Source organism: Myxine glutinosa, chromosome 13 (assembly GCF_964187855.1).
Source record: "Myxine glutinosa chromosome 13, kmMyxGlut1.1, whole genome shotgun sequence".
In the NCBI taxonomy this organism is placed as follows: Eukaryota; Metazoa; Chordata; class Myxini; order Myxiniformes; family Myxinidae; genus Myxine; species Myxine glutinosa.
The window spans coordinates 37731868-37759851 of NC_136273.1; the positions used below are offsets into that span (position 1 = coordinate 37731868).

Consider the following 27984-nt stretch of genomic DNA (forward strand, 5'->3'; position numbering starts at 1 on the left):
CCACTTCACGTATATCAACGTGTGACCACGCCCACTTCCTCCTCCCCACCATTGGACTTCTCCGGCGGCCATCGCAGCCGGCTATTCGTCTTTCTTCTCGCTCGACGCTCCGTCCTCGTTCACCATGAAACGTTCGCAGCAGCACGGTTTCGAGGCAGGCGGGACGACGCTCGCAGATTGCGGGATTCGGAACACGTAACCGCTTGGGTTTCTGCTCTCCCTCTTCCTTCTTCCCCATCTCCAACACCGCCGGCCAAGCCCATCGGACCCCGCACTCCGTCCCTCCTGAACCCCGGCGCCGGGCATGCGGTTTCGGCTCCCAGCTGCCGGGATTCTGCCGGTGAGTCTTTATCCACGTGCGGCTCAAAGATGCTTGTTCCGTGATCGTCGTTAACAAAGGGGACGATTGTCCTTGGCGCGAGTTTGAGTGTTCCCCGTGACGTGGTTGATCCAGGTAGCCGAGGCAGGTGGACCTGGATCCCTGGTGCCGAGAGGCGGGACGCGCACCGTTTGTGTGGATTGGGAGCTCAGTGTTGTATCCGCTTGTTTGGTTCGTTTTTGTTGGGTTTTGGGAATGAATAGGGTGAAAGGTTGTGGGGTTTGTAGTGTGTACCCACGTAGTGTACAAGTGCTCATGGTTTGTCGTCGGTATGTTGTGGAACCTGTAGTATAAGTGCCAAATAGACAAAATGGCAGAATCTCCCACACCCCAAATGTAGTTTCAGAAACTTCGTGAAAAGATCCTTCGTTCCCATTTGGAATCTGTATTCGATACACCACGTCACGTGTTTTTGCTAACGTACAAACAGCACTTTAAGTTTACTATGTGGACAAACTGCCCGGAACGTTCACATTGCGCGATCAAGGACTCCAAATAAAAACTTTACACTTGCCTATCTCTCCCTCCTCCCTCCTCCCCACCACTCTTCCTTCTTTCCGTCCTCCATACCCCTCTCTGCCCTCCCCACCTTAGCCCACCCTCGCCACCTTAGCCCACCCTCGCCTGCTCCCCACCTTTGCTCGCCATCCCCACCTTTACTTGCCGTCTCCGCCTTTGCCCACTTTCACTTGCTCTCTCCGGCTGCCCCACCTTTGTCCACCCTCCCCACCTTTGTCCACCCTTCCCACCTTTGTCCACCCTTCCCACCGTTGTCCACCCTTCCCACCTTTGTCCACCCTTCCCACCTTTGTCCACCCTTCCCACCTTTGTCCACCCTTCCCACCTTTGTCCACCCTTCCCACCTTTGTCCACCCTTCCCACCTTTGTCCACCCTTCCCACCTTTGTCCACCCTTCCCACCTTTGTCCAGCCTCCCCCACCTGTGTCCATCCTCCCCCACCTTTGTCCATCCTCCCCACCGTTGTCCAGCCTCCCCACCTTTGTCCAACCTCCCCACCTTTGTCCACCCTCCCCACCTTTGTCCACCCTCCCCACCTTTGTCCACCCTCCCCACCTTTGTCCACCCTCCCCACCTTTGTCCACCCTTCCCACCTTTGTCCACCCTTCCCACCTTTGTCCACCCTTCCCACCTTTGTCCACCCTTCCCACCTTTGTCCACCCTTCCCACCTTTGTCCACCCTTCCCACCTTTGTCCACCCTTCCCACCTTTGTCCACCCTTCCCACCTTTGTCCACCCTTCCCACCTTTGTCCACCCTTCCCACCTTTGTCCACCCTTCCCACCTTTGTCCACCCTTCCCACCTTTGTCCACCCTTCCCACCTTTGTCCACCCTTCCCACCTTTGTCCACCCTTCCCACCTTTGTCCACCCTTCCCACCTTTGTCCACCCTTCCCACCTTTGTCCACCCTTCCCCCCTTTGTCCACCCTCCCCCACCTTTGTCTATCCTCCCCCACCTTTGTCCATCCTCCCCCACCTTTGTCCATCCTCCCCCACCTTTGTCCATCCTCCCCCACCTTTGTCCATCCTCCCCCACCGTTGTCCAGCCTCCCCCACCTTTGTCCATCCTCCCCCACCGTTGTCCAGCCTCCCCACCTTTGTCCGCACCCTTTTCCCACTCCTCCTTTACCCACCCTTTCCTACTTCCCCACCTCCACCCGCCCTTTCCGCCTTCCTCACCTTTGCCCACCATACCCACCTTTGCTTTCCCTCCCTACCTTTTCTCATCCTTCCCGCCTTTGCCCACACTAACCACCTTACCCCACCCTCTTTGCCTTCCCCACCTTTGCCCATCCACTTCACCTTCCCCACTTTTTCCTGCCCTCTCCGCTCTTCCCCACCTTTTCCTGCCCTCTACACCCTTCCCGCCTTTGCCCGCCCTCCCCGGCTGCCTCACCTTTGCCCGCCCTCCCTGCCTGCCACACCTTTGCCCGCCCTCTCCGCCTTCACCGGCTTCATCTGCCACACCTTTGCCCACCCTCTCCGCCTGCCTCAACTTTACCCACCCTCTTCGCCTGCCTCAACTTTACCCGCCCTCTCCACCTGCCTCACCTTTGCCTGCCCTCTCCGCCTGCCTCACCTTTGCCCGCCCTCTCCACCTGCCTGCCACACCTTTGCCCACCCTCTCCGCCTGCCTCAACTTTGCCCGCCCTCTCCGCCTGCCTCACCTTTGCCCGCCCTCTCCGCCTGTCTCACCTTTGCCCATCCTCTCCGCCTGCTTCACTTTTGCCCACCCTCGCCACCTGTCTCACCTTTGCCCGCCCTCTCCGCCTGTCTCACCTTTGCCCACCCTCACCGCCTGTCTCACCTTTGCCCACCCTTTCCACCTGTCTCACCTTTGCCCACCCTCTCCGCCTTCCTCACCGTTGCTGCCCTCCCCACATTTGCCCGCCCTCCCCACATTTGCCCGCCCTCCCCACGTTTTCCCGCCCTCCCCACGTTTTCCCGCCCTCCCCACGTTTTCCCGCCCTCCCCACGTTTTCCCGCCCTCCCCACGTTTTCCCGCCCTCCCTGCCTGCCACACCTTTGCCTGCCCTCTCCGCCTTCACCGGCTTCATCTGCCACACCTTTGCCCATCCTCTCCGCCTGCCTCAACTTTTCCCGCCCTCTCCGCCTGCCTCACCTTTGCCCGCCCTCTCCGCCTGCCTCACAGTTGCCCGCCCTCTCCGCCTGCCTCACCGTTGCCCGCTCTCTCCGCCTGCCTCACCTTTGCCCGCCCTCTCTGCCTGCCTCACCTTTGCGCGCCCTTTCTGCGTGCCTCACTTTTGCCCACCCTTTCCACCTGTCTCACCTTTGCCCGCCCTCTCCGCCTTCCTCACCGTTGCTGCCCTCCCCGCGTTTGCCCGCCCTCCCCGCGTTTGCCCGCCCTCTGCGCGTTTGCCCGCCCTCCCCACATTTGCCCGCCCTCCCCACATTTATCCACCCTCTACCGCTCTATCTGTGAAGATACATTCACCTGATGCAATCTTTTAAAATGTTTGTCATACTTATCTTAATTCGTGAATGGAATTTTGTTTCATCTTCCTCTTTTCTGAATCGTAATTTGACAAGTTAATTGTCAAAAAATTTAAATGGGTTTTCTGTACGAGGTGGATTTTTGTGGAATCAGGTATCTTTTTATGGCAATGCCATTCTTTTAGCTTGTTACCATGCTCTAAATGTTGATGTCATGGCCAAAAATGCCCTTTGGTGCAGTCTTTCATGGAACGATGCTCTGCATAGGTTCCTTGGGGGTTGCACCTCATCTTGCACCTCATCACGTCAAATGGTCGTGTATCATGATCACTCGTGTGGCAAAATAATCGGCGCTGTGTTATTTTCTTTTCATTCCCTTTTGATGATTGATTAAAATTCTAAGCTCATAGAGTCGTTCGTACCTGTCTCGCATGTCGGACAAGGACACAAGACATCTTTGTACTTTTATTAACTCAACTGGACTATGTCCAGCTGAGTTTTTGTCGACACCCAGTGTCTGTCTGGCTGTCTCTGTCTATCTGTCTGTCTATCTGTCTGTCTATCTGTCTGTCTGTCTGTTTGTCTGTCTGTCGTCTGTAAACAATTCGACGTCTACGCTCTAAAAGTCACAAATATTGATCAAATTTGATGAAACTTGTTATGCAGCATCTTGAAGACATAAACTAGTTTGGGATTGCATTTGGGCGTTGCACGCCCAAAAATGGGTGCGGCAGGGCGGCCATATTGAAAAATCAATTTTTGTCAATCTGGTACTTCCTAATGTAGCTAGAAGGCTGAAACTTGGTGTGTAGACAGTATGTAACAAACCTCAACACGTATAATAAATTCAAGTCTGAAATCTGAGAAAAGTAATTGTAGTTTTACTTTTCATGCCTCACTTAAAACTCAATTTTTCCTAGTTTCCTGTTTAAACATGAGATACCTTCAACGTTACTGTACCTCTTTAGCACATATAAACTATATAGTTTGTGGTTCTATTATGCATATTCTAACCATATTGATATCGACCAGTTGAGTTCAGGTTCCCTGGAACCTCTAGTTTGAATTTGAAGGAGCAGAGGGGAATGCCAAATCGCCTAAAAACCTCCATATTTTTAGTGATGACTTATCATTAGGTTCGGCCTTCTGTACACGTGCTGGTATTTTTCATTTTGTCTACCCTGTCGGATGGGATTGCAAAGAAGGCACAATGAAGGGTTGTAATTTGCTATGGTGAGGGCACATATGATACTGTTACAATGTGGCATTTGTAGATTGTGAATGGTGCTGTGCCACTGGGAGCCATTACTGGCTTCACTCTAAAGTCGTACTCTGGCAAGGTGCGGCTTCACCCCTACCCAGATACCTTTCACTGAACACTTTCTCAAGACGATGCCAACAACTCCAGAGGAGCTCGGTACCAAGTTAGGGCAATCTCTCTCCTTTTTTTTTTTTGCTACGAAGAGGGGTAAAGCCTGAATCATCAGCACCTTGTGTTCATTTACGTTGGATTTACGTTGGATACTATAAAAACATTGCCTCAAACAGGGAACCATGATTGTCATGGGGCCCGCAAGGCTAACCCCCGCTCTAGCGGGGAAAATGGCCTTAAAACGATCATTCATATTCATTCATTCATAACTCGAAGCATTTTATTCCTATCTTTTTTTTAAAGGCAATCTGGCATCATGCATCATCCTTAAAATATTGAAGCATCTGCTGAATCGGGCTTTTCCGTATCAGGAGGCCCCTCGTGCCATACTGGCACAACACGGACTACTTTGTTGATCGATTTCCACCTGGCCTTGCTCGGGCTCATTGTTGCCAATTGCCATGCACTTCACAAATTACCACATCCGTGCTGGAGATAAAGGTCGTGCTTCCCCGGAGTCATACCAGAATGTTTCAAGGCAGCATTGTTTACTCTGCTCTCTTTCGGCTTGGTTGGTTTGTCTTTCTCCTTGTGTGGGCTTCCCTTATTTACTTCCTGGTGTCATTTCATAAAGAGGATATGTTTCATATTTTTGCTGTTGGATTAAAAAAAAAAAAATTCCCAAAATGTCTAGATGCTAATTAAAAAATAAAAATGATTATTAATCACATCATCATTACAAATATTTCCCCCACCCTCCCTTTGCATTGTCGCTACACATTGTACCTGCAATTACATAATCTGACAAAGCTGGAACTCCGAAGTAATAAAATTTACACTTTTTATTTCATTGTTATTTTTCGCTGCTGCTTTTGTCCACTTTAGTTCAAGTACAAGGTCTTGCATTATGAGCACGTTCAGTCTCCTGCCACAATTTGATTTGAGATGCAGGGTTTGGAAGGATTTTGTAGGGTGTGGTTGTGCATTGCTGTCGTTCTTCATGCGATCGTTATTTTTGGTCGGCCCGGGGTGTGCCGGGTTACGGGTGGAGTTTTCCGTTGGTCCTGGATGCCAAGATCATGCTTCTCGTTATGCACGCTTAAATAGTACGTGAGATGCTGGGTTTGTTTGTTTCGGTTTTATCTGAGCAATATTCGTTTCACTTGCACATTAATTTTTTTTGTTTCCCATCCCTTGCCATGTTTTTTTTTTTTAAGGCCCTGTGCTACCTTTTTATCAACCTGACTTTTGGCTACCCTGCTGACCAAGAATATTACGATAAGAAGCATCCGCAGGACAAGCCAGGTGTTCTGTCCAGTGAAACGGAGGGTCTTGGCTGGAAACGCAATGGCCAACCGACTGCTGTTGCGCCACGTGACAATCTGGCCATATCCCGTCATGGGGCCGCGCGGTGGAGAAGGGGGGGAGGACCTGTAGGAGGGCCGAAGAAGGTTGCACCCGCTGAGGCGTTGATGGAGGAACATCTAGATGGTGACACGCAAAGGCTGGGTGAGATGGAGAGTAGCGCAGAGGGTGAAGGATGGAAAAAAGTCGGAGAAACGCCTCAAAAAGTTTTGAGGAAAGCTAGATCACCTCAAGTGCAGAAACGTGAAGGGAATTTGACTGCAGTGGTTGAAAAGAAAACTCACAGACACGACCACAAGGCAGGTCAAAGCGGCAGTGGTAGGCATGGCAGGGCAAGGCCTCGTGCCGTGAAAATTGAAGGACATGGTGTAACACGCCAAACACAAAATTGGGCAGCCGATCCGCTCGCTTTCCTGGAGTCACGAGGCCGTGAGATCATGGCCAATGTGGCTGGGTGTGTTGGAGATGAATGCACCTGCACCAACGGCAGCTATAAAGTGTTGAGTGCGGGGTGCCAACCACACCGGGTTTGCCTCCCAGGATGGGGTGTTCGAAGAGCCGGGACAGCAAAGCAAGATGTCATGTATGTTTTTCACCTTTTTCTATCATTGAGTAATGAGTATATCCTTTGAAACTTGCTCTGTTTGCATATCGAGCCATGCTGCCATGTTGCCATGTTTGAGCCATGCTGCCATGTTTGAGCCATGCTGCGAAGTTTGTAAAAGGATTGTTATTCACCTTTTCCGCTTCAATACAGCTGTCATCGCTGTCGCCACGGCACTTACTCCGGCGAGTTCTCCAGCACGAAGCGCTGCCAGCACCACACACGTTGTCACCGACTGGGCCTGGCTCTGCTTCGCGTGGGCAATGCGACGAACGATAACATCTGCCACAGCGGCCAATTCCCAATGCCTTCCGGGGAAACTGAAGGTCTTATTCACCAAGGTGAGAGGGCATGTGGCAACCTATATTGCATGTAGACAATTTTCTCTCGCTCATTACCCCTCTCGTGTAGCGCAAAGCGGGGGAAAGAAATTGGTTCAGCCTGTCTGTGGTAAAGTTAGTGGGGTAAAGTTTTCCATGAACTCTAGTTTTGTGAACGAGATGCGTATGCTTGCGCAGGGCTTGTAAAATGGTGTTTGACATTTACCCGGGATGCCATTATCTCTCGCCGGGAATTTCCTCCATTTTGCGGTCATATATTGTTGTTGTTGTTTTTTTTGCTGAATAATTGGTAGATGTTTTTGAATAAACATCTTTGGATGCGTCCTGGACAGGTTGCTTCACAAAAGGTTCAGAGGTGTTTTTAGTGACTGATTGTAAATTTATTTTTCCCATAGATGATGGGACACACTTGCATGAATATGAAGGGTTTCCGATGCTACAGGGATATCTGAATGAATCCTCGATCGAGGACGGGCAATCCGGCGACGAATGGAACCAGACCTCGGCGTCTCATGGTTTATCAAAATTTACCACCTTCCTGGAATCCATCGAGGCCTCAGAGCAGACTTCTGCGATGGCGTCTGTGCCGGCCGGCACCGAGCTCGAAACGACAACCCGAGAACCAGTGACGAGAACGAGTGAACCCCTCTTCAGAGAGACATCTCCTTCACTCCAAAATCCCATCCCTGCCATAGATTCTTTCAGTGGATCAGGACCTATCTCAGAGATCAAGAGCCCACAAGGAAATTCTGAGCACCTTCAAAGTGATGATGCAGCTCCTTTACACTTAAAACCTACTCAACCAGGTCAAGACCTGTTCACTCCCCGGAGCCGTCCCCAGTCAGCAGCCGGTATGGTAAAGCAAGAGTCTGGGCAACGCACTTCAGAGGTGTTGCTGCCACCATCGCCAGCTTCATCAACATGGAGTTTTGATCTGAATGAACACCTGGCCTGGATGACGGTATTACTTATTCTCACTGTTCTCGTGCTGCTCGTTGCCTGCAGTGTACAACGCAGCACTCACTCATATCGTCGCTCGCCTCCCGAGCGGCCTGATGTCATTCGACAACGCGCTGCCCAGCCACGCGCTCAGCCTCGGGCACCACCGCCCTCGCTTCCTGGTGCACCGGCTTGGGACATGTCACGCAAGTGGGTCATCGGTAATCGTGGACAGAGTAAGTTTCTGCTGCTGTTCTTGAGTTTGTTTTACCATTTATGTAATCTTTCTAAAATCAGTCCGACTAGATTAATTTAATTTTTTTTCACACGCCATTTCACCTCATTCCCCACAGGTGTGGACATCCTGCACATGGTCGCTGCGCAAGTGGGCAGCCGTTGGCGAGAGCTGTACAATGCCTTGTCTGCTCCTGGAATTCCTCCGGCTGTGGACGAGGCCCGGCATTCGTCATACCAGGACCTAGCTTATGCAGCCCTCCTCTCCTGGTCTGCAGTCGACCCAGAAGCCAGTTTGGCCAAACTGATTGGTGGTTTGCGGCGTTGCAACTGGCCTGGTCTTGTTGAGTCTATTCGTGCAATCATGGATGACACAGCTGGGGTAAATATGCTCAGGTTATTCGAATCCTGGCTCATTATTAAATTTCTTACAGTATCGCTATAAAGTGTATATTTGGGTTTCCAAATTATTTAAGAAAAACTGCTCGATGCCTCGGCTTCCTTCCTTAGGAACTGAATATTTTCTTAGAACTTTATGAAGGAGGAGAGGTCGGGCATTCCTATAGATCTATGACTCGTTTATATTACAGGTTCGTCTCCAAAGAGGCCTTCTGGGACTGTGCGTCTTTACTCTATTTTACATGAACATTTAAGCTTCCTGCCTCACCCACGCAAAAGTGTAGGGCCAACTTCCAGGCCAATGTGGTGAAAGGAAATGTCATTTCACTGCCATGTGTAGTCACATGTTGCCACAGGATTTTTACCTCTGCCACTGAAGGTGGTTGGAGGTTGTTTTTTTAACGCTTGTCTATCTGTGAGCAGGATATCTCAAAAAGTTATGGATGGATTCGGACGAAACGTTATGGACAGGTTGGGTGTGTGACAAGGACATATTTCGATTTTGGTGAAGATCCAGATCTGGATCCGAGAATTTTTAAGTGGTTCTTCACCATTGAAAGATGGGGCCAAAACCGATTATATAGCACAATATTTCAAAAAGTTATTGACGCATGTTACATGCTCCTCCCCAAATCCCGGCACGGTGTACCTCCGAGCCCCGAGAGGAGTCACGGCAGAAAGATGTGTTATCCTGTGTCAAAGATCAATGGTGAAACCACACCAATTGTTACCAACAAACAAATATTGTATTAAGGTCACACAAGAATAACAACACAAAAACAATAGTAATCAATTGTACAACCAATATATATTTCCTATGATGGTACCATCAGTTTCGTAATATAAAACTCAGTGTGCTCCTAGTGAGCGAAAAGAACATCCCCAATGTCTCTTTCCCGGCTTCAAGCCAAAGTTGATTCCGGCTTCAAGCCAAAGTCGATCCACTCCAGTGATCGTCCGTACGATGTCGTATCGAGACCAGAATCCCATTGGGTTGGCAGTTACACTGCCAAAGATGGGCGAAGGTGTCCTCGAGGAGCGACGGGGAAATCACACCTTCAGATATGGACGTTTGACGGCTCTCAATCGGCGAACCGCAGATTTCCCACTCAAAAGCCACGTTACACACACACCAAATTAACATCTGGATGCGGTGAGAATGGTTGAAGCGAAGTGAAAAACCTTGAGCGATGCGCAAAGCGCACGAGTCAAAATGGCCGACGGCCCGTTCTCGAGGCGTAACGGCACTACGATGATTCTCCTCGGAAGCAACCGCAAAACCTGACACGCCGGTTGATCTGTCACAGCGATAACAACTCTGTCTCAGGAATCCCTTTCCCGGGAAACCCAAAGTTCACTCGTGACCCTCGTTCGCTCCAGACCTCGAAGCAGCTCGGCTTCTTGTCCGACTCACTCGCTCCGCCTTCTTCTCCTCCTCTTCCTCTTCTTCCTCTTCGCCGTCATCCGGTTCCAGTTTCATTTAAAACATTAACTTTTTTACCTTTTGAAAATAGTAATCTCTATTTCCCCCAAACGACAACAATAATAGTACATGGAATCAAAAATGTTTACAGTGGCTGAAAACTACAACAACGGAAGTGACGAATCCGTAACACGCATTATGACAACTTTGTGAATGATTTGGGTTTGTGACTCGAACAAGGCGGTTAGATTTTGGTGAAGGTCCGGATCCAGATCCGGCCTATCTGTGGGATATAAAACGTAAACTGTTCAGCCAGATAGAGATATGTGCGCCACCGAATGCCATTCAAGTTATTGGTGTTTTTGAAGCCAATTATTCTTCTGTATAGAATGAAAATTTGATGGGTCCCCCTTGGCCTAGTTTTTGTGGGCACGACAATGAAATGACTGCTCAAACTGCGAGCGTGAAAGGCTTTTGAAGCTCTGATGCATCCTGAGTTACCCTGGGCTACACTACAGGCTATGTTATTGGGCTATACTGCAAAAACTACATTGCACACATACACGGCCTATTGTGGTCATTAGTATTACAAAAATCCCACCCGTGGCCGAAGCGAGCGGCTGTTTGGAATTTTTAATATGAAATAGGCAAAATCTAGAAACAAACGATACCCTTTGGAGTCGCCCGTTATAACCCTCTAGAATTACACTTTAGAACCTTTCAAAATTCAACACGTTTGGTTAGAAAGGTGCTTCTTCATTTTTTAGTGGACGGATGGTTTTAAGGAAGGACATAGCCTCATATTGAAGTGGCTTCACCACCTTAAAAAAAACATGGGACGGTCTAGTACGAAAAAACACACCAAGAACACGGAATTAATTCTGTGAACGAGGATGCACTTGTATTTGCACTGCCCTCAGAGCATACCTCGCATGACGAGGGGTATTAGAGGCAACACGCATAATGATACATGATAAATATATTTAACAGATGATCGAGAAAAAGGAAAAAACTGGAAAATGGCCGGAGCAACAAACCTGGTGGGACGGGTAGATTGTATTCTGTCAGAAAATCCGTGTGTGACAAGTGCATACCGTTGATTTTGTACCTTGTTGCTATTATAAGTATAGGAAATATTCAAACTGGCCATCGTTGTAAAACATCTGAGAGCCGGAACAACAATAGATCTGGTGGGACAATGATATAATCTATCAGGACGGACTGTTTGTGTCTGTGGCTGTGCATTTTTCGCTTCCGAATTATGTGTGTGTGTGTAGGTTATTGTATCTCATGTATGTGTAGAACCTTTTTAAATGCCCCTCGTAAATTACAGCGACTTGTACTGGTCTATCAACTGATTTCTGGACAGTGGACATTACCTTTCACTGGCTGTATTTGTTCCACCATCTAGTACTGGCACAAATTCCTCTGGAAATCCCCCTCCCTCCCACAAGCAAAGAAGTAGCATGTCCCACTTTTAGTCTTTGGGCTGAACTCTGCCCGTGTTCGAACCGTCGATCTCCCAGACTAAGAGCGGACGCTCTGACCTGTAGATTAGTTACTCCACCTGTAGAATTACATCATGCCATAATGTAAATGGACATGCAAAAAGTAAGAGGATTGGACACTTCTGCGGTAAACACCAGCTCCCGGGGAGAGTGAAGGAGAGTGTACCATCATGCACACTCGGTTGCTTGTGAGGATGAGGGTTGATGAGCCGTGTGAGTAGAGGACCCTTTATAGGATTAGCTCAGAGCTCTGTCATGAATTTTGGATGCCATACAATATACAATCCACAGGAATTGGGCAGAGACAGCTCAAACCTCTTGCTTGTGGTCGAGTCTATCCACCTGAATCGATAAAAGCAACATATCCTGGTTGGAAAGGCTGGGATTAAATCTGAATTGCTGTTCAGTTGTCAGTGAGTTTGGAGGAAATATATATTTTTTTGTTCAGCGTTTATGGATGAGTCATTGGCTCACTGGAACTGATGTTGAGGGGATCTGACTTGTTTATTACCCTCGCCAAAGGAGAGAGTATTGCATTTGAGTCCGTTTGTCTTTGTTTGTTTGTCCGCACAGAATAAATATTTTCTTTGTAACCGTTGGTCCGATTGACAAGAAATTTTCACCATAGGTGCACCTCCACCTGAAGAATTTTTACGGCGCAGCCCATAGGGCAAAGCTCTCAAGAACAGTATTTGTCCATCCGTATGTACGTACTGTATGTTTGTATGTCCCCTAAAAACGTATACCAATCAGAGCTGAGGATCTGGTCACATGACAGGGTGATGTGATTACGTCTGATGTCATTATGGTGGAACAGTGGCTGACTCTCCACACTGGCATTTTGATTCCAATTTCGTTTCATGCCGAACATATCGTTGAACCTGTCATATATCATAATCGCCATGCTCTACCTTTTTCGTTTTTCATTCTGTGTGAAACAAACAGATTGTTAAAATGATCATCAAATATCAAAAGTATCCGCGTTATGTCTCTTCCAACAATACGGTACGTATAGGCCTTGGGCTTCATGCCTCACCTTCGTGCCGTTTCGGACAAATTAAGCCGAGGTTTCTTAATACAGTAGTGTATTGTTTCAGTAGTGTCGTTTTCGTAATAGTAATAATAATAATATAGTAAATATGACCCATAACACTTTAATCCCTATGTCATGAATACAAAGTTAATGGATTGAAGTGGTGTATGGTTCATGAATCGATGATAGCGGTGTACAGTACTAATAACCGCCGAAGTAAGGAATTCGCCTCGATTTTTTGATAGCATGTTATTAACCCAATCTTTGTGGGGTATATAGATTACAGTAGATCTTCCCTCAGTTCTGTTAGTAAAACTTGCCTCACGGATGTCGGGAGTTCTCCAAATTTCTTTGTTTGATGTTATAAACAGCATTAGAGACTGTTTAAATAGCTAATCATGTGTGTTTGTGGTTTATAATATTTTACAAGCCCGGCTACACCGGTTAGACTTTCGGTCTTGTTTAATGATAATTATGACGTCACAGACCATGTGGTACGGGTGCCATCTTGGATAAACCGAAAATTTTGCACCTCTATATCTCTGAAAGCGCTGCATAGAAAAAATTGAGACGTGGCTCATTGTAAAGAACTCTATGGGGAATAGCATATGTTAATGATGTCATAGGTTCCTCCATTATGATGTCATGATTCGACAAGTACAAAACTTTATCTGATCAAGATGAAATTTCTTGAGCGTCATCCATGTTTAAATTTGTGGAGAAAAATAAATAGTGATGACGTCATCGGTCATGTGCTACGGTCGCCATATTTGTTTTAACATAAAAGCCTTAAAAACCACAAAAAACACGTCCTGGTGAGGGTCTGCAATCTGATTGCTCTTGTTTTTTTTATGGGTGGGAATTGTATTTTATGTCTTCCTACATCTTGTAAGGTGGGCCTACAGGTATGGATTTGCTGAAATTTTGGTGGAGACGTTTGGTGTGTGACACACGGAAAAATTGATTAGATTTTGGTGAAGATCCGGATCTGGATCTGGCCCATCAGTGGGATACAAAACCTAAACTATTCAGCCTGATGGAGGTATGCACTCCACCACATGCCTGAACTGCATAGGCTGAGTGTTGGTTGACTCCAAGTGCAGTTGACCAAGTTAATGATTTCGCCCACTTCACCATAACTAATGAGTTTGGTCACTTTGTTCTCATCTTCTCCTCTGTCAGCTGGAACACGATGAACTCGGACCCCTCCCTTCTTTTACACCTGCCCGAGGCCACGTCGGCGTTGTAGACCGTCCTGCTGATGGAGGTGGACTGCGGCCCAATCATAGTGGAGCTTTCCACGACGAGTCTCTGCCTCTTCTACGCAGTGATTCTACATCCTCTGGCTCCTCGTCTGGCTCTGTCCGTAGCAGCTCATTCATTCCAAAGGGTGAGCGAACAAGTGCTGTTGGCATTGAACTTTCACAGATGTGCCTTTATGCTTCTATATTTGTCCTATATCAGGCACGGTGGGATAAGCCGTCTACATATCGTGCGCATAAGCAGACGTGGCAGAATTTTGACCTTGATACAACCCATTCCCCTTGTCTTTATTATTTTATTTTTTTAACCATTTTTTTTTTTGGAATTCCACGTACCCCTTTGTACTTGTGTATGTATATGGCATCCGAAGTTAAGCTGGTATTTAAATTGTCCTTTTTTTAGGTCGTCTGATCACAGTACCAACATCCCTCTTTCCCTAACTCATTGATTAGAAGGGATCATCTAGTGTTTCATCCTTCTCAATAAATATTTAATATTTGATAAAACCTTAAGGGTACAACACTGAGGTGGACCTTGCAAAATCACAATTTGATTTGTAGTTTAATGCCCGAGTTTAGGTTTTCTGACAACGGGGTTCCATGTAGTTACATTACGAGTCATCCAACTGTCTTTTGTACACCGCTCCTTTCCTATGCCATCTCCAGGCACTGCATGATGTCATCGCCAGGCACCGAAGGGGGCCCAGTGCAGTGATGACGTGCGCTGAAAGGGCGTGCTCAGTTTTCAATCCGGTTGTTTGTTTTCTTGTTTGTCCGGGCGATATCTCAGCCATCGTTTGAGCTAGGAAGCTGAAATTTCGGCACAATAGTGAGCAAGTGCTTTGGCAAAAATGTTATTTTTTGTTTTTTTGATTAATCAGTTAATTATTTACTACATTATTATCGACTAGCAGAAGTACCCGGCATTGCCGGGCGGGGGAGGGGAGGGGAGGGGAGGGGGAAGGGGAGGGGAGGGGAACGGGGGGAGAGCGAGCCCCTTGGTAAAGCGAGCGATTTTTTTTTTTAATAGCGTTCATAGCGTTTCATAGCGTCATAGCGATTTTTTTTTTCATAGCGTCATAGCGTTTCATAGCGTCATAGCGTTTCATAGCGTCATAGCGATTTTTTTTTTCATAGCGGCATGGCGTTCATGGCGTTCATAGCGTCATAGCGTCATAGCGTCATAGCGTCATATCGTTCATAGCGTTATAGTGATTTTTTTTGTCATAGCGTCATAGCGTTCATAGCGTCATCACGTGATCGCTCTGAGCGAATCAGCGCCCACCTGCTCTGATTCCGTTGATTCCGTGCGCTGAGGTAAATATAAATAAAAAATATGGATCGTCAAATATTTTGAGTTCGGCCATGTTCGTCCCAGGCTCAATGGCCATGTCTATGCCAAATATCAAGCACGTAAGCCTCTCCGTTTAGGAGTCTATCGGTAACATCACACACACACACACACACACACACACACACACACACACACACACACACACACACACACACACACACACTGTGTTTTATATATACTAGGGCATTGCCCGTACTATATCTATATCTAAAATTATATCCCCCCCCTCTATTTACATGAAATGGTTTGGTCCAAAGCGAACGGCTTGCGAGTACGGTGACAATCCCCCCCCTCTATTTACATGCAATGGTTTGGTCCAAAGCGAACGGCTTCCGGAGTTTGGTAAAGAAATCGCCATCGCGTGCACAAACGCGCAGGAAAGCGAATGAATCGCAAATTCGGTTTTATTAGTTTTAAAACATAGTTTAACGCCAACATAGTTTGCAAACGTGAAATAAATGAATACGCTCTCAAATGTGCCATCCGAGGCAGAGTGTGTCCTCCACGTTCGGCACACGCGATCGTTCGCTGCTCTCTGATTGGTTGAATCGTTTTTTGGACATAGCTCGGTAAGTAATTGTCCGATTAATATGAAACCTTGAAAAGGCACATCCTCGGGTCCCCAGCAATATACCTGGCAAGTTAAAAGTATATCGGACCCGTGGTTGTCGAGAAACAGCGGTCACAGACAAACAGACGTACAGACGTACAGACGTACAAACGTACTGTTACAGACGTGGCTTGGATGTTATTTACCGAGCGGTTTTATGGTATGACCACGTCTGCACAAGTTACCCGATTGTGCCCGAACGTTGACTAGTCGCGCGATGCTGGCTCAATAAGAAAAAGAAGACACCCGGCTGGATTACAATAACACAATACGACACCAATGTTTCAATTCTCAAGACCTCCGGAGGAGATTATATTCGTACGGAAAGGTCAGATTACAGGGGCTAGAGGTATAATCACAGAAAGACAGGCACTTAGACACACTCTTATATTAACCCCGGACAGACGACAGACAAACGGGACAACGGCTGACTCACACGGGGGTTGATGACAGGAAAGCGGGTATCGATGGCTCCAGGTCCTCCTGGGCTCGGGGCAGGGTACAGTACGGTCCGGTCCGGTCCAAAGATGCGGGGAGGTATCGTCGCGCTGGGGATGGCGGTGGCTTCTCTCTCCAAGCTGAGGCGCATCTCACGTCACATCCGGCGCGGGGCCGCGTATATCCGGCGGGGAGTGACACGCCCTCGGCTCGTTAGCTCCGCCCCAGATGGAATCGGCACGTTGCTTCTCATTGGGTGCGTGGGGGGGTTACTGGCTCCGCCCCTGACGAGGAGCTGACAGCCAGCCCCTTCGGGGTAACGCCGTGGAGCGCATGGTCATGGCGGGTAACCGAGCCGGTGTGAGGACGCACACTCCCCGCCCCTCTGTTGTTGTAGTCGTAGTTGTAGTTGTAATTGTTGTTGTAGTTGTTGTTATTGTTGTTGTTTGGGGAAGAAGATGGGAGGAGGTATGGGAAAGGTCCTAAACTCACTACTGATGCCATATAATCACATTCTGGTGCAACGAAGAGTCATAATTAATGGAAACGAGGCCTTAACTGACATAGATTAAGAATAACTAGGAAGATGTCCGAAAGTTGTCTACGTGTGGTGCGGTGGACCTGGGCACGACATTTAATGGGGGAATAAGGGGAAGGTCGGCTCTACTGATTGTTATTTACATGCAATGGGACTAGGGAATGGGGGATTGGGGAAAGTTGGGGAGTATTGGAGAAAATAGGGGAATATTTACAAGCGGATATGGAGGCCAAATTCCATATTCGCAACATTGCACCCTTCTCTACCCTCGGGGCGTCCCGACCCGATAAATTTTTACCTACTTTAGTGTGGCACGCAATGTAGTTCCCTCTACTATTAACTCTACCCTGAGTGCGACAGTTTTACAGATATTCACAAATGAGTAAATATGTCCCCCTGCGACGTTGCACCCTTCTCCTCACAGAAACACACCCACAGGATAACCGAATCCGGAAAGAATTCGCAAACTACACATACAGCCGGTAGGGAGCATTATTTACACGACTACGCTGCTATTTACACTACGATCCAGGACCTGTTTTTTTGGAGGAACACATGCAGATGTTATGCATAGAGAGAGCGCGCTTGCCAACATCGATACACCAACCCACGAGTGCTCTGTGGCCGACGGCCTTTAATAACGTGCAGAGCACCCCGTCCCAGCATCAAAAGCACCACCCCACCGCCAATCGGTGCAGTCACCATTGTTCATTGGAATAAAAATAAATTCGACAACCCCTAACCCTGCAGGTGTCTCTTGCTCTTCGTGTGGCCTTCAGTGGTGTTAATTAACAGTGGTTCACCTTTATGGCATAGGTGCCACGTTGACCCATAGGTCCATCCCCGGGTGGTGCTTGGCCGCAAACGAACTGCGGTCCATTGTGGGTGGCCACAAACATTGCGGTCCATATGGTGTATCGATCCCGGCAGCAAACAGCGAAAGTGCAGGCCCACAACTGCGCAGCCAGCACCTCTCTCTCCTCTCTCTCTACCCCAAAGCCAGATCCTCGGAGGTGGGAGACAAAAGAAGAAACAAGTGAGTAAGGTGGTAAGGGCGCAAAAGTGCACGCAATGTAAGGTGATGCACACTGGGGGCACATGGGAACCAGGTGAGACAGGTACGTTCCTATCGTACGCCCCCCCCCCCCCACCAGGTAACCTACATGGCCCCTCCCTTACCCCTTACTGTATCCACAAAACACAACACTACCCATAAACATCTACTTTACAAATCAACAAACATCCCTACTGTCTTCCTCGTTCCTCCCATAAACCAAATTCGTCTTCTCTCCCTCCTAACCAATCAAATTTGCCATTTTCAACTCTCATCAAAATTTGCCATCTCCAACTCGACATCATAATTTGCCATCACCAATTCATCATCAGTCCCTCCTAAGGAGGGAGAGATGGAATCACCCCAATGTCTCATCCACGTCGTGATGCGTCTCACAAATCCACACAGCAATTCATCTCCTGCAACAAAACAAAGAAAACACAGGTGTGGAGTCATCATCATCACCACAGGTAAGTGGCTGCGTATGGTGCGACAGGTTCATCAATCCTAACTATTTCCTAAATGACTTTAACAACTTTACACTACCCGGGGTCTTTCTCCGGCCAAACCATTGGCCCTCTTACACTATGGGTTCTAAAAACCAATTCCCATTGGCCAAACTGTGGTGCTCTTCAATTTGGGGTCTCACTCCCCCGATTCATCTCCCGGTGCCCTCGTACAATTTCTGGGCTGCGACGTGTACCTCTCCCAGTGGGTCTACCCACCTGCACACCTCCACCACTGCAGTTGCCTCCGAGCTTACCTGCTCCTTACCCTAACCTAACTACCAGGGGAAGGCCCTCTGGCTCTCTCCCCACTCCGTGCCCTCTCTGGCACTGGGCTGCCCGATCCACACCCGGGATCCTCAGGCACCCACTCACAACTACCGGCTCCCAGAGCCCACCTGCGGCCTCACCTGGCCGACATCCTCACAGTGGTGGAGTGCCCAACCAACTACACACACTAACAGGCTACACGCCCAGCCATTTCCACAACACTAATGCACCCATTCACAACACCATTCTGCAACCGCACCACAAATGCCAATATCCAACCACAATTTACCTGCACCCTCTACCTAACACTTACACTACCCGCCCCGGGTACTCGTGAAAGGGGTCCACTCTTCCCCCATCCACACCTTCGCACCATGCACACCACTCCGTACCACTCACTCCAACTCTCTCCACACACCTGTACCTGCACACCTGTGCTCTCACACCTGGTGCCACCTGCACCCTTCTCTCCCCAAGCGCATTCGCGCTGATCCACACACTCACTACTCATACACTGCTCCACACACCTGTCCAGTTGCACACCTGTGCAATCACACCTGTTCAATTCTCACAAACACGGCATCATCTCAGCTAACTACTCCCTTCTGAAACTTGCGCTTCCCAGTCGTCCCTTTAAACTATTGCGCTCCCTCGTCATTATCATCCACACTAATCTACCTGCGTCCCCACTACAGGTATCAGTCACTAACTAACCTTAACGTTACCTAAGGTCATCTTCTCTAGATCCCTACACACCATATCCTAACCCACCCGGGCTAGTTTTCACTGCCATACACCCCATAATCTAGTGCTCCTTTGCCCCCACATGGGAAGGATGGTGGATTTGCCATCCCACCACATCGGGGGTCTCTCACTACCAATTTTGCACATCAAATTTCAACAAATTAAAAATTTGCCAATCACTGCCCATCATCTGCCAATCACTACTGCCAATCCCTTGCCAATCATCAAATTTTGTTTTTCTCTAATTTTGGGTCCAAAACACTAACCTCATCACCCAGTCGACTCACTAATACCTCTCGGTGCGCCAATTCCTGTCCAAAGCCCGGCTTCGTAAAGCCAAGCCATGAATGCTGGTTGTTCTGTGCCAGCGGCTGGGTGCGTCCCGCATTCGGTGCAGGGAAGGAGGTTTACCCGGGCCGAGATCCCACGCACCATCTCGGCACGGAGCCATCCAATGCCCCGATCTCGACCTGCCGGCACGTCTCACCAAAAAGTGGTCGCCATGACGACCCTTTCTATCGGGCTGCCAGCTCCGCCTAGTGGAGCCTGGGCGCGGCCGTTCAAAGCGAGGCCCGGCACGCACCGAGGGCCTGCTTCGGCTAAAAGTCGCTCTAACCTCTAACCCGTGTAACGTCGATGCTTCACCTGGACGCTTACACCCCGCAGCCCGTTCCTTGCTCACACATCCAGCCGTGCCCATGCTCCTCGTACCTTTCCTTACACACCCAGGTACACCCATTCCACTCACAGCCTTGGTCACACACCTGACCACCGAACACTTTGGCACACATTCGTTGCTCGCACACCTCACCAATACACCGCTTCGCGCCCCCTCCGCGGTCACCTCCTCTGTGACAATCACAGGTGTGCCCTCATTCGCACACCCAATCACGTGCCTCACCACCAACTCCAGCGTGCATTCCCACTCACGCTCTACCATTCCAGGTGTGCATCCTTCCATCCCAGGTGTACATCCTCGCTCACCTGTCACAACCAACTCACTCTCCTTGTCACTCTCACTACTCTCACCTCCACTCGTGACAACGCACTCACCCTTACTCCCGACAGCGCACTCTTTCCCCATGCACCTGTCCGTCACACACCTTTCTCGCGCACACTCTCCTGTTACACCCTCTGTAACACTCACCACAGGTGTGCATTCTTCCTTGCCTTTGACAGCGCACTCTTTCCCCATGCACCTGTCCGTCACACACCTTTCTCGCGCACACTCTCCCGTTACACCCTCTGTAACACTCACCACAGGTGGACACTCTTCCTTACTTCTGACAGCGCACTCTTTCCTCATGCACCTGTCGGTCACACACCTTTCTCGCGCACACTCTCCCGTTACACCCTCTGTAACACTCACCACAGGTGGACACTCTTCCTTACTTCTGACAGCGCACTCTTTCCTCATGCACCTGTCCGTCACACACCTTTCTCGCGCACACTCCTGCGCACACTCTCCCGTCACACCCTCTGTAACACTCACCACAGCCCGCTTCCATGTGCTCCCTCGCACACGCGCTACGACCAACTCACTCTTGACAGCACCCTCACTCCTTGGCACACACTTTTTCCTCACACACCCCAGAGTCGGACCTTCTCGCACACCTCCTCTTTCGCACACCAGACCTGTCGCACACTTCACCAACGGCCTCTCACGAACACCCGGGTCCATCTCGACCCCCAAGCTTCTTAAATCCCCTGGCGCATCATACGCACGACCATATTGGTCACCACTTACACCAGGTCCTCTTCCTCTTCGCTTCTCCTCCATCACCTGCGAATCCCTCATCCGGTTAATGAGCACATCATCACGATCCAAACACAGACTTTGGACCAATTCTTTTATCTCCTCTTTTATCTCTTTGTTATCCCCTCTCCGTCGCTTCTTAATTTCGCTCACCCCCTCTTCCACTTCTTTCCGTGTCGCTTTCAACCCTCCTAATACCGCAGTGTTCCTTTGAACCTGCTCCACTAACTCCGTCTGTCCCACCGTCAGCTGCTCCACCTCCTGCGTCATGTCCTCTATGCCCCCTTGTAACTTTACAGTCCCCTTTCTCACCTCCTTCTCCATGTGCTCCTTACAGTGCCTCACCTCCTCGCGCACTCCTCCGACCTCCTCACTCACACCTCTTCTAATCTCCTCTCCCTCTACCCCATTTTTCACTCCCTCTATCTGATTCTCCTGGGCAGCCATTCTATTTTCTACCCCCATTAACCCATTTTTCACCTCCTTTATCCCGTTGTCTAACCCCTCTCCGGTACCCCTCGCTTCGTCCCTCATTACCCCCAGTTGGCCCTCCAATCGCTCACTCCGAGCCCTCATTCGGTTCGTTATTTCTTCAATTTGGTTTCCCAAGTCATTCCTCAGGTCTTCACTTGTCTGGACCATGAGCGCCTTTATTTGTATAAAAAACAAGTTCAAATCCACCGGGGGCGCTGCCACGGTCGCTGGCGCGGTGATCAGCGAGGCGCCATTTTGCGCGCCCGCTTCTTCGTGCGTGACGGCGCTATTTTGCGAACCTGCCGCCCTCACTGCTTCGCTCTCCTCCTGTCCCTCATTTTGGTCCTGGATCGACCCTACCTCTCTCTCCTCTACCGGACCCCAGCTGTCTTGATCCGCCATAGCGCGACTTTCAAAATTCGGTTTTTATTTTTTATTTTCGTAAAACAAATTCAAATTTCGGCCGTTATAATTTCGCGCGGGAAACGCGCTCCAAATCGATTCTAACTGTTACAAATTTGGGCCTAATAAATTTAGTCCCGGGTTCGAATTCCACTCCTCGACACCAATTGTTACAGACGTGGCTTGGATGTTATTTACCGAGCGGTTTTATGGTATGACCACGTCTGCACAAGTTACCCGATTGTGCCCGAACGTTGACTAGTCGCGCGATGCTGGCTCAATAAGAAAAAGAAGACACCCGGCTGGATTACAATAACACAATACGACACCAATGTTTCAATTCTCAAGACCTCCGGAGGAGATTATATTCGTACGGAAAGGTCAGATTACAGGGGCTAGAGGTATAATCACAGAAAGACAGGCACTTAGACACACTCTTATATTAACCCCGGACAGACGACAGACAAACGGGACAACGGCTGACTCACACGGGGGTTGATGACAGGAAAGCGGGTATCGATGGCTCCAGGTCCTCCTGGGCTCGGGGCAGGGTACAGTACGGTCCGGTCCGGTCCAAAGATGCGGGGAGGTATCGTCGCGCTGGGGGTGGCGGTGGCTTCTCTCTCCAAGCTGAGGCGCATCTCACGTCACATCCGGCGCGGGGCCGCGTATATCCGGCGGGGAGTGACACGCCCTCGGCTCGTTAGCTCCGCCCCAGATGGAATCGGCACGTTGCTTCTCATTGGGTGCGTGGGGGGGTTACTGGCTCCGCCCCTGACGAGGAGCTGACAGCCAGCCCCTTCGGGGTAACGCCGTGGAGCGCATGGTCATGGCGGGTAACCGAGCCGGTGTGAGGACGCACACTCCCCGCCCCTCTGTTGTTGTAGTCGTAGTTGTAGTTGTAATTGTTGTTGTAGTTGTTGTTATTGTTGTTGTTTGGGGAAGAAGATGGGAGGAGGTATGGGAAAGGTCCTAAACTCACTACTGATGCCATATAATCACATTCTGGTGCAACGAAGAGTCATAATTAATGGAAACGAGGCCTTAACTGACATAGATTAAGAATAACTAGGAAGATGTCCGAAAGTTGTCTACGTGTGGTGCGGTGGACCTGGGCACGACATTTAATGGGGGAATAAGGGGAAGGTCGGCTCTACTGATTGTTATTTACATGCAATGGGACTAGGGAATGGGGGATTGGGGAAAGTTGGGGAGTATTGGAGAAAATAGGGGAATATTTACAAGCGGATATGGAGGCCAAATTCCATATTCGCAACAGTACAAACAGAGATTACTGGAATTATAGATAGATAGATTCAATAAGTACTTCTTTATTTTTCTTTCTCATCTGGGCAATATCTGAAGCACCTTTTGAGTTTGGAAGCTGACATTTGGGCATGACAATGACCAAGTGATTTGGTTGTAAAGGCTATTTTTCATTTATCGATTAATCAATTTATTATTTTTTGGTTAATCAATTAATATTTTTTCCCGATTAATGACTTATTTAATTAATTTTCAAAAAGTTACAGCATCGGATGAAACTGGTGGTTGAGGTATACTATTAGCCAATTGATTAAGAAATTATTTTATGATTATTATTTAACTAGTACACCCCACTCACTACGAGAGCGGCAGGAAGGGTCATTCCTCTTTGAGGTATATATATTACAATAGATATATGGTCGGGTCTCAAGAACATTGGGTGTGTGTTCATTTACCAAAGTTCTTGTGGAGAGATCGCCAAGTGGTTTAAGCATTCGAGCAAGCACTCCATTCAAAACCGTTAAGGAACGGCTGGCTTGGCAAGCACTAGCTAGCTGCTTGGTAAATGAGCACACCCCGGGCATCCTCCCTTTCAGTTTCATGTTAAACAGCAGGAGCGAGTTTCAAAAGTTCGCTACGAAGAACGCCACGTTAGTGGCAGGAAGGGTCATGTTATTACCCCAAACCTTGTGGGGTATATGGAGTACAGTCGATCTTTGCTCAGTTATGTAAGTAAAACTTACCTCACTGATGTCTGGATTCCTCCAAATTCCTTTGTTTAGTGTTGTAAACAACATTAGCGACTGTTTAAAAAGCTAATCATGCGTGTTTGTGGTTTATAATATTTCTACCTCTGGTGGAGGCCGTTGGCCCGTTGCTCCCACAAAAATGCCACGATAAGCTATTTATTTATAAACGTTGACTCGACGTTTGTTCAAGGAGGAAAACCCCTTGTGGAGGTGGGACATTATTAGTATTAATATTGTTGGCGTAACATTAATATTATGCTCTTACCAATTACCATTCGTTTTGTTATTAGATGCGGCCTTGGAAAAATGCCACGATAAAGCTCGCTTAACATGGATATACACCTCAACACACAACCCCATTGATGGCAATGGCGAGGAAAACCCCCTTGGGGAGGGAGGGGAAATGAATGCGCAACAACCTTCATTGTCTCATCCTTAGTCCTCCTGTCAAGTTTGGTTGAGATTGGATAACTAACGATCGGATATATCACAGTCAAAAATCATCAGACAGACACCAAATTGCGTATTTTAGTATGATTATGCAATTAATTAATCAATTGCTGTACATCTCTGCCTCCCAATACTGTCTCTATGTGCCGTGTGCTGGAGGATATTTATTTATTTGGCATGGGGGCGGTGTACTTTAAATGTATCTGTACTTGTCTTTCTTTCTTTTTTGTTCTCATGTCCACCCTCACCTTGTTCTTCACCTGGTCCATATGTGCATCCACAGAAAAAAGAGACACGATCGTGCGACAAGTACTGGCTGAGCCCGCAGACCTACGACCTGTGTTTGATGACCTCCTTTCCTTGCTGGGGCCTGACGAGGGGCGCATCCTTGAGATGTGTGTCCAGCCTGAAGAGCGACTCGAAAAGCTCTTCGATATTGTCGGATGCAAGAGCCGGGAAGCAAGCCAGAGGCTTCTCGACTCGTTATACCAACATCTGCCAGAGCTACTGTAGCACATCACGGGGCTTTTTGTGTGTGTCTGTGTCTGTGTGTGTGCGTGTGCGCGTGCGTGCCTGTGTGTGTGTGTAGCATTGCCATTTATCATCCTCGCACGACATTATTTCTCCCCACCCCCCCCCCCCCACCCTTTATTCTCGCTCCTCGTTGAACTAGCACCACACTGACTTGACTTCTTATTTCCTTGTTACTGATTTGTTGCTTTCAGCTGATAAGGTCCGTGTCGGTACCTCCCTCCATGTTCTTATGTGCCGACATCGTAGCACCCCTGCTCCCCCAACTTCTTTCATAAATGATGAAATATAAATGAGCAAGTTTGTTTTGTAACCATCATAGTCGTCAGCACTTCTTATTTATGACATGCGGCTTTCAGTGTGACCTCATCTTGTCCGTGTTGGTCCAGCCTCGATTGCCTTTGCTTGACTGAGATTTTGAGCGAAGTACAAGCAGCATGGCTCTTCAACGTGCATGAGAAACTCGGAATCGAAAAGCACACAATGACTTGATAATTTTAAATCTCAATCCCTTTATTATTTATTTTTTGTTTAGGGGGAGGGAGGTGGTAAGAGTGACGGTATAAATTTTGGAAGTATAAACTCGTCACGACGTAATAAATCTTTCGCCTAAGCATGCCTACTCGTGAGAATTGAATTTCTCTTGGGTTTGTCATCTCTGGCTCGACAACTCTTGGAAATACAACTCGCTGTATCTACAATGGGCATAGTAAGCGAGGCCATGTGCTGCCCATTTGGTGTGCTTCGTTATGTACTACAAGCTTTGAAGGTCTGAAAGCTGGAAAGGCCCTCTCGGACTGGCGCTGCTTGCCAACGAGCTTTGGTGTCATGATGCGTTAACCAGGCCGTGCGATGGTTTTACAAGTATTAGGAAGACGATTAACGTTTCTTTATTTTTGCCTTAATTCCCAAACAGGGTTCTCCGAGCTCTACCTGTTGAGACGCGGTGTGGATAATTCGCGGGTTGTCCGATCTCGACGACCGTGGGAAAGGTGTGGATAAAAGGACATGGACAGGTGGAAACCTTTCTTCGGTATTTCAAAGCACACAATTTAACACACGTCTTCCACTATAATAGAGCCTGCTCCCGATTATCCGTCTCTCTCCTGTTGCCACTTTGTACTGGAGTCAAAACTTCCCAAGTTTACAACCAATCTTTTAGGTCTTTCTTCCACACGTTCCAAGTGCCGTGTTTTCTTTTGCTCTCGGTTATGCCTCCCTTCGTACCTTCGGTACACGTTGCGTCATACTCTTTTTACCCGAGCACGGCACTATGTTCATGGTATTTTTATTTTTTTGGACAAGGGTAGTTTTACAGAAGCAGGTTTTTGCGAAGGATATGGTTGAGCTATTTTTCGGCACATTGGTCTCGTGGTCGTCGTATGTTGGAGATTGCATGATATGAAGAGGATTTGCCTCAGTTGTAGACTTGTGTTGAGAGTCGTGCTTTTGCACGGAAAATGGCGCTCTGCCTCGTCTCCCGAGCCACCCCATGTTGTTCTTCGACTGCAAGGAAAAGATACTTTTGTATATGTGAGGGAAGCCGATGATGTGCTCGGGGTGTTTTTGGTACTTGTGCTTACGAGTAAGTCTGTTGGTGATTGGTGCCTCTGAGGGGAGGGGGAGAGATTATATAATGATGTGGATTGTTTCTGGCCTGGTTTCTAATGATTACGGTTCGCTTTTTCTTTCGGAGGTGGTGAGTGGGCAGGGTACCGTGAGGAGCATGGTGATGGTGTGTTTGAGTTTGAATGGGATTGTTACATTCCATTTTGGTGCACACTTCGAATTTGCACACCATGAGTTCAACCTCTGGAATATTTCCTAGATATGTGGGCACTTGTCATTCCATAAACTCTTTCCTCATTTCTATCTGTTCGGATACTTAAAATCCAGTGATGCTAAAAGCTGGTACATATATCGATGCCATCTTGTTCCTTGATCACGCCCCTCTCTCTACATCCCTGTACATTGGCACCTCCTCCGGAGCGTGTCCGGCTGACTTCTTTGGGATGCACGGACGGACGGATGGACGGACGGACAGTTGCTCTCGTTATCAACACGCACAATGTGGGTTTTTTTTTATCGTTAACGTTACCATTTGTTTGGTTTCCTCGTCCCACTCATTGTACACGTTTGAGCTTGTGTAATATAGCATGTAATCGCTGCTTTTTTAACAAATATCTAATGTTTTGTTTTTATAGCCAATTTGGACAAGATCTTTTTCAGAAGGACTCTGCAGGCGATTTCTTTTATTGTTTGTGCTCTGTGATGCTGTTTTCATGTTCTTGTTTTCCTTTTTCTTTTTAATTGAGCCTTGTCCCTAACCCTGTGCACCATGCTCAAGTAGGTAGATGCTGGCAAAGCAAGTGTGCACAATGTGCAGGTGAGAGTTGTGTTGAGCTCTTCTTACCACTCATTTGACTGGTTCTGATCAGTACCGTATGTAAGCAAAGTATGTCTGTGATTTGGAATGCTGGAAATAAAATGGATTTAACACCTGCTTGGGCCTTGTTTTGAAATGTTTTAACGGTGATCGATCGAAGGCTCATGGAAGAGCTTCTCAGAGACCACCAGCAGAATTGCATTAAGTATTATTTGATGTGAATTGCAAGCTCATTGGTAAACGGACTATGGGATTTGAACCTGGATCTCCCGAGCACCACGAGACATCGGCTCGCATGGAAAAGCTCAATGGTCCAATCCAGATTTTGAGGATTTGGTTTTGATCTGCCGCACTAGTTTTCCGAATGCATGAACACGCACCATTGCAGGTGTTCTGATGAGTGAGGATCCCCCCAAAGCACGCCCTGGTCTCACAGCCGCAGTGTGTGGCCCGAAGCCAGCGTTGCATTCCCGGTGCTACTCGCCATTGTGCTGATAGCGCGCAGTGCGGCACGCCTTGCATTTCAAATGAAATCCGACAATGGAGTACCTAGGATACTTCACTGATATTTTGTCATTGGCATGAAGGGGAATGCGAAATAATTTATGGCCTGCGTTGTGGTTG

The 27984-nt window shown here is 48.3% G+C and overlaps 1 protein-coding gene across 1 annotated transcript; it reads left to right on the forward strand.

The window, feature by feature from the left end:
* The first annotated feature begins 43 nt into the window (after positions 1–43).
* TNFRSF21 (TNF receptor superfamily member 21) lies at positions 44–27477 on the forward strand. The gene is made up of 7 exons (XM_068134274.2): positions 44–340; positions 5942–6672; positions 6847–7034; positions 7430–8209; positions 8327–8589; positions 13753–13960; positions 24727–27477. Exons 1-7 carry the CDS (start codon positions 305–307, stop codon positions 24954–24956), a joined length of 2436 nt encoding a protein of 811 aa, XP_067990375.2. The 5' UTR covers positions 44–304; the 3' UTR covers positions 24957–27477.
* The last annotated feature ends 507 nt before the right edge of the window (positions 27478–27984 follow it).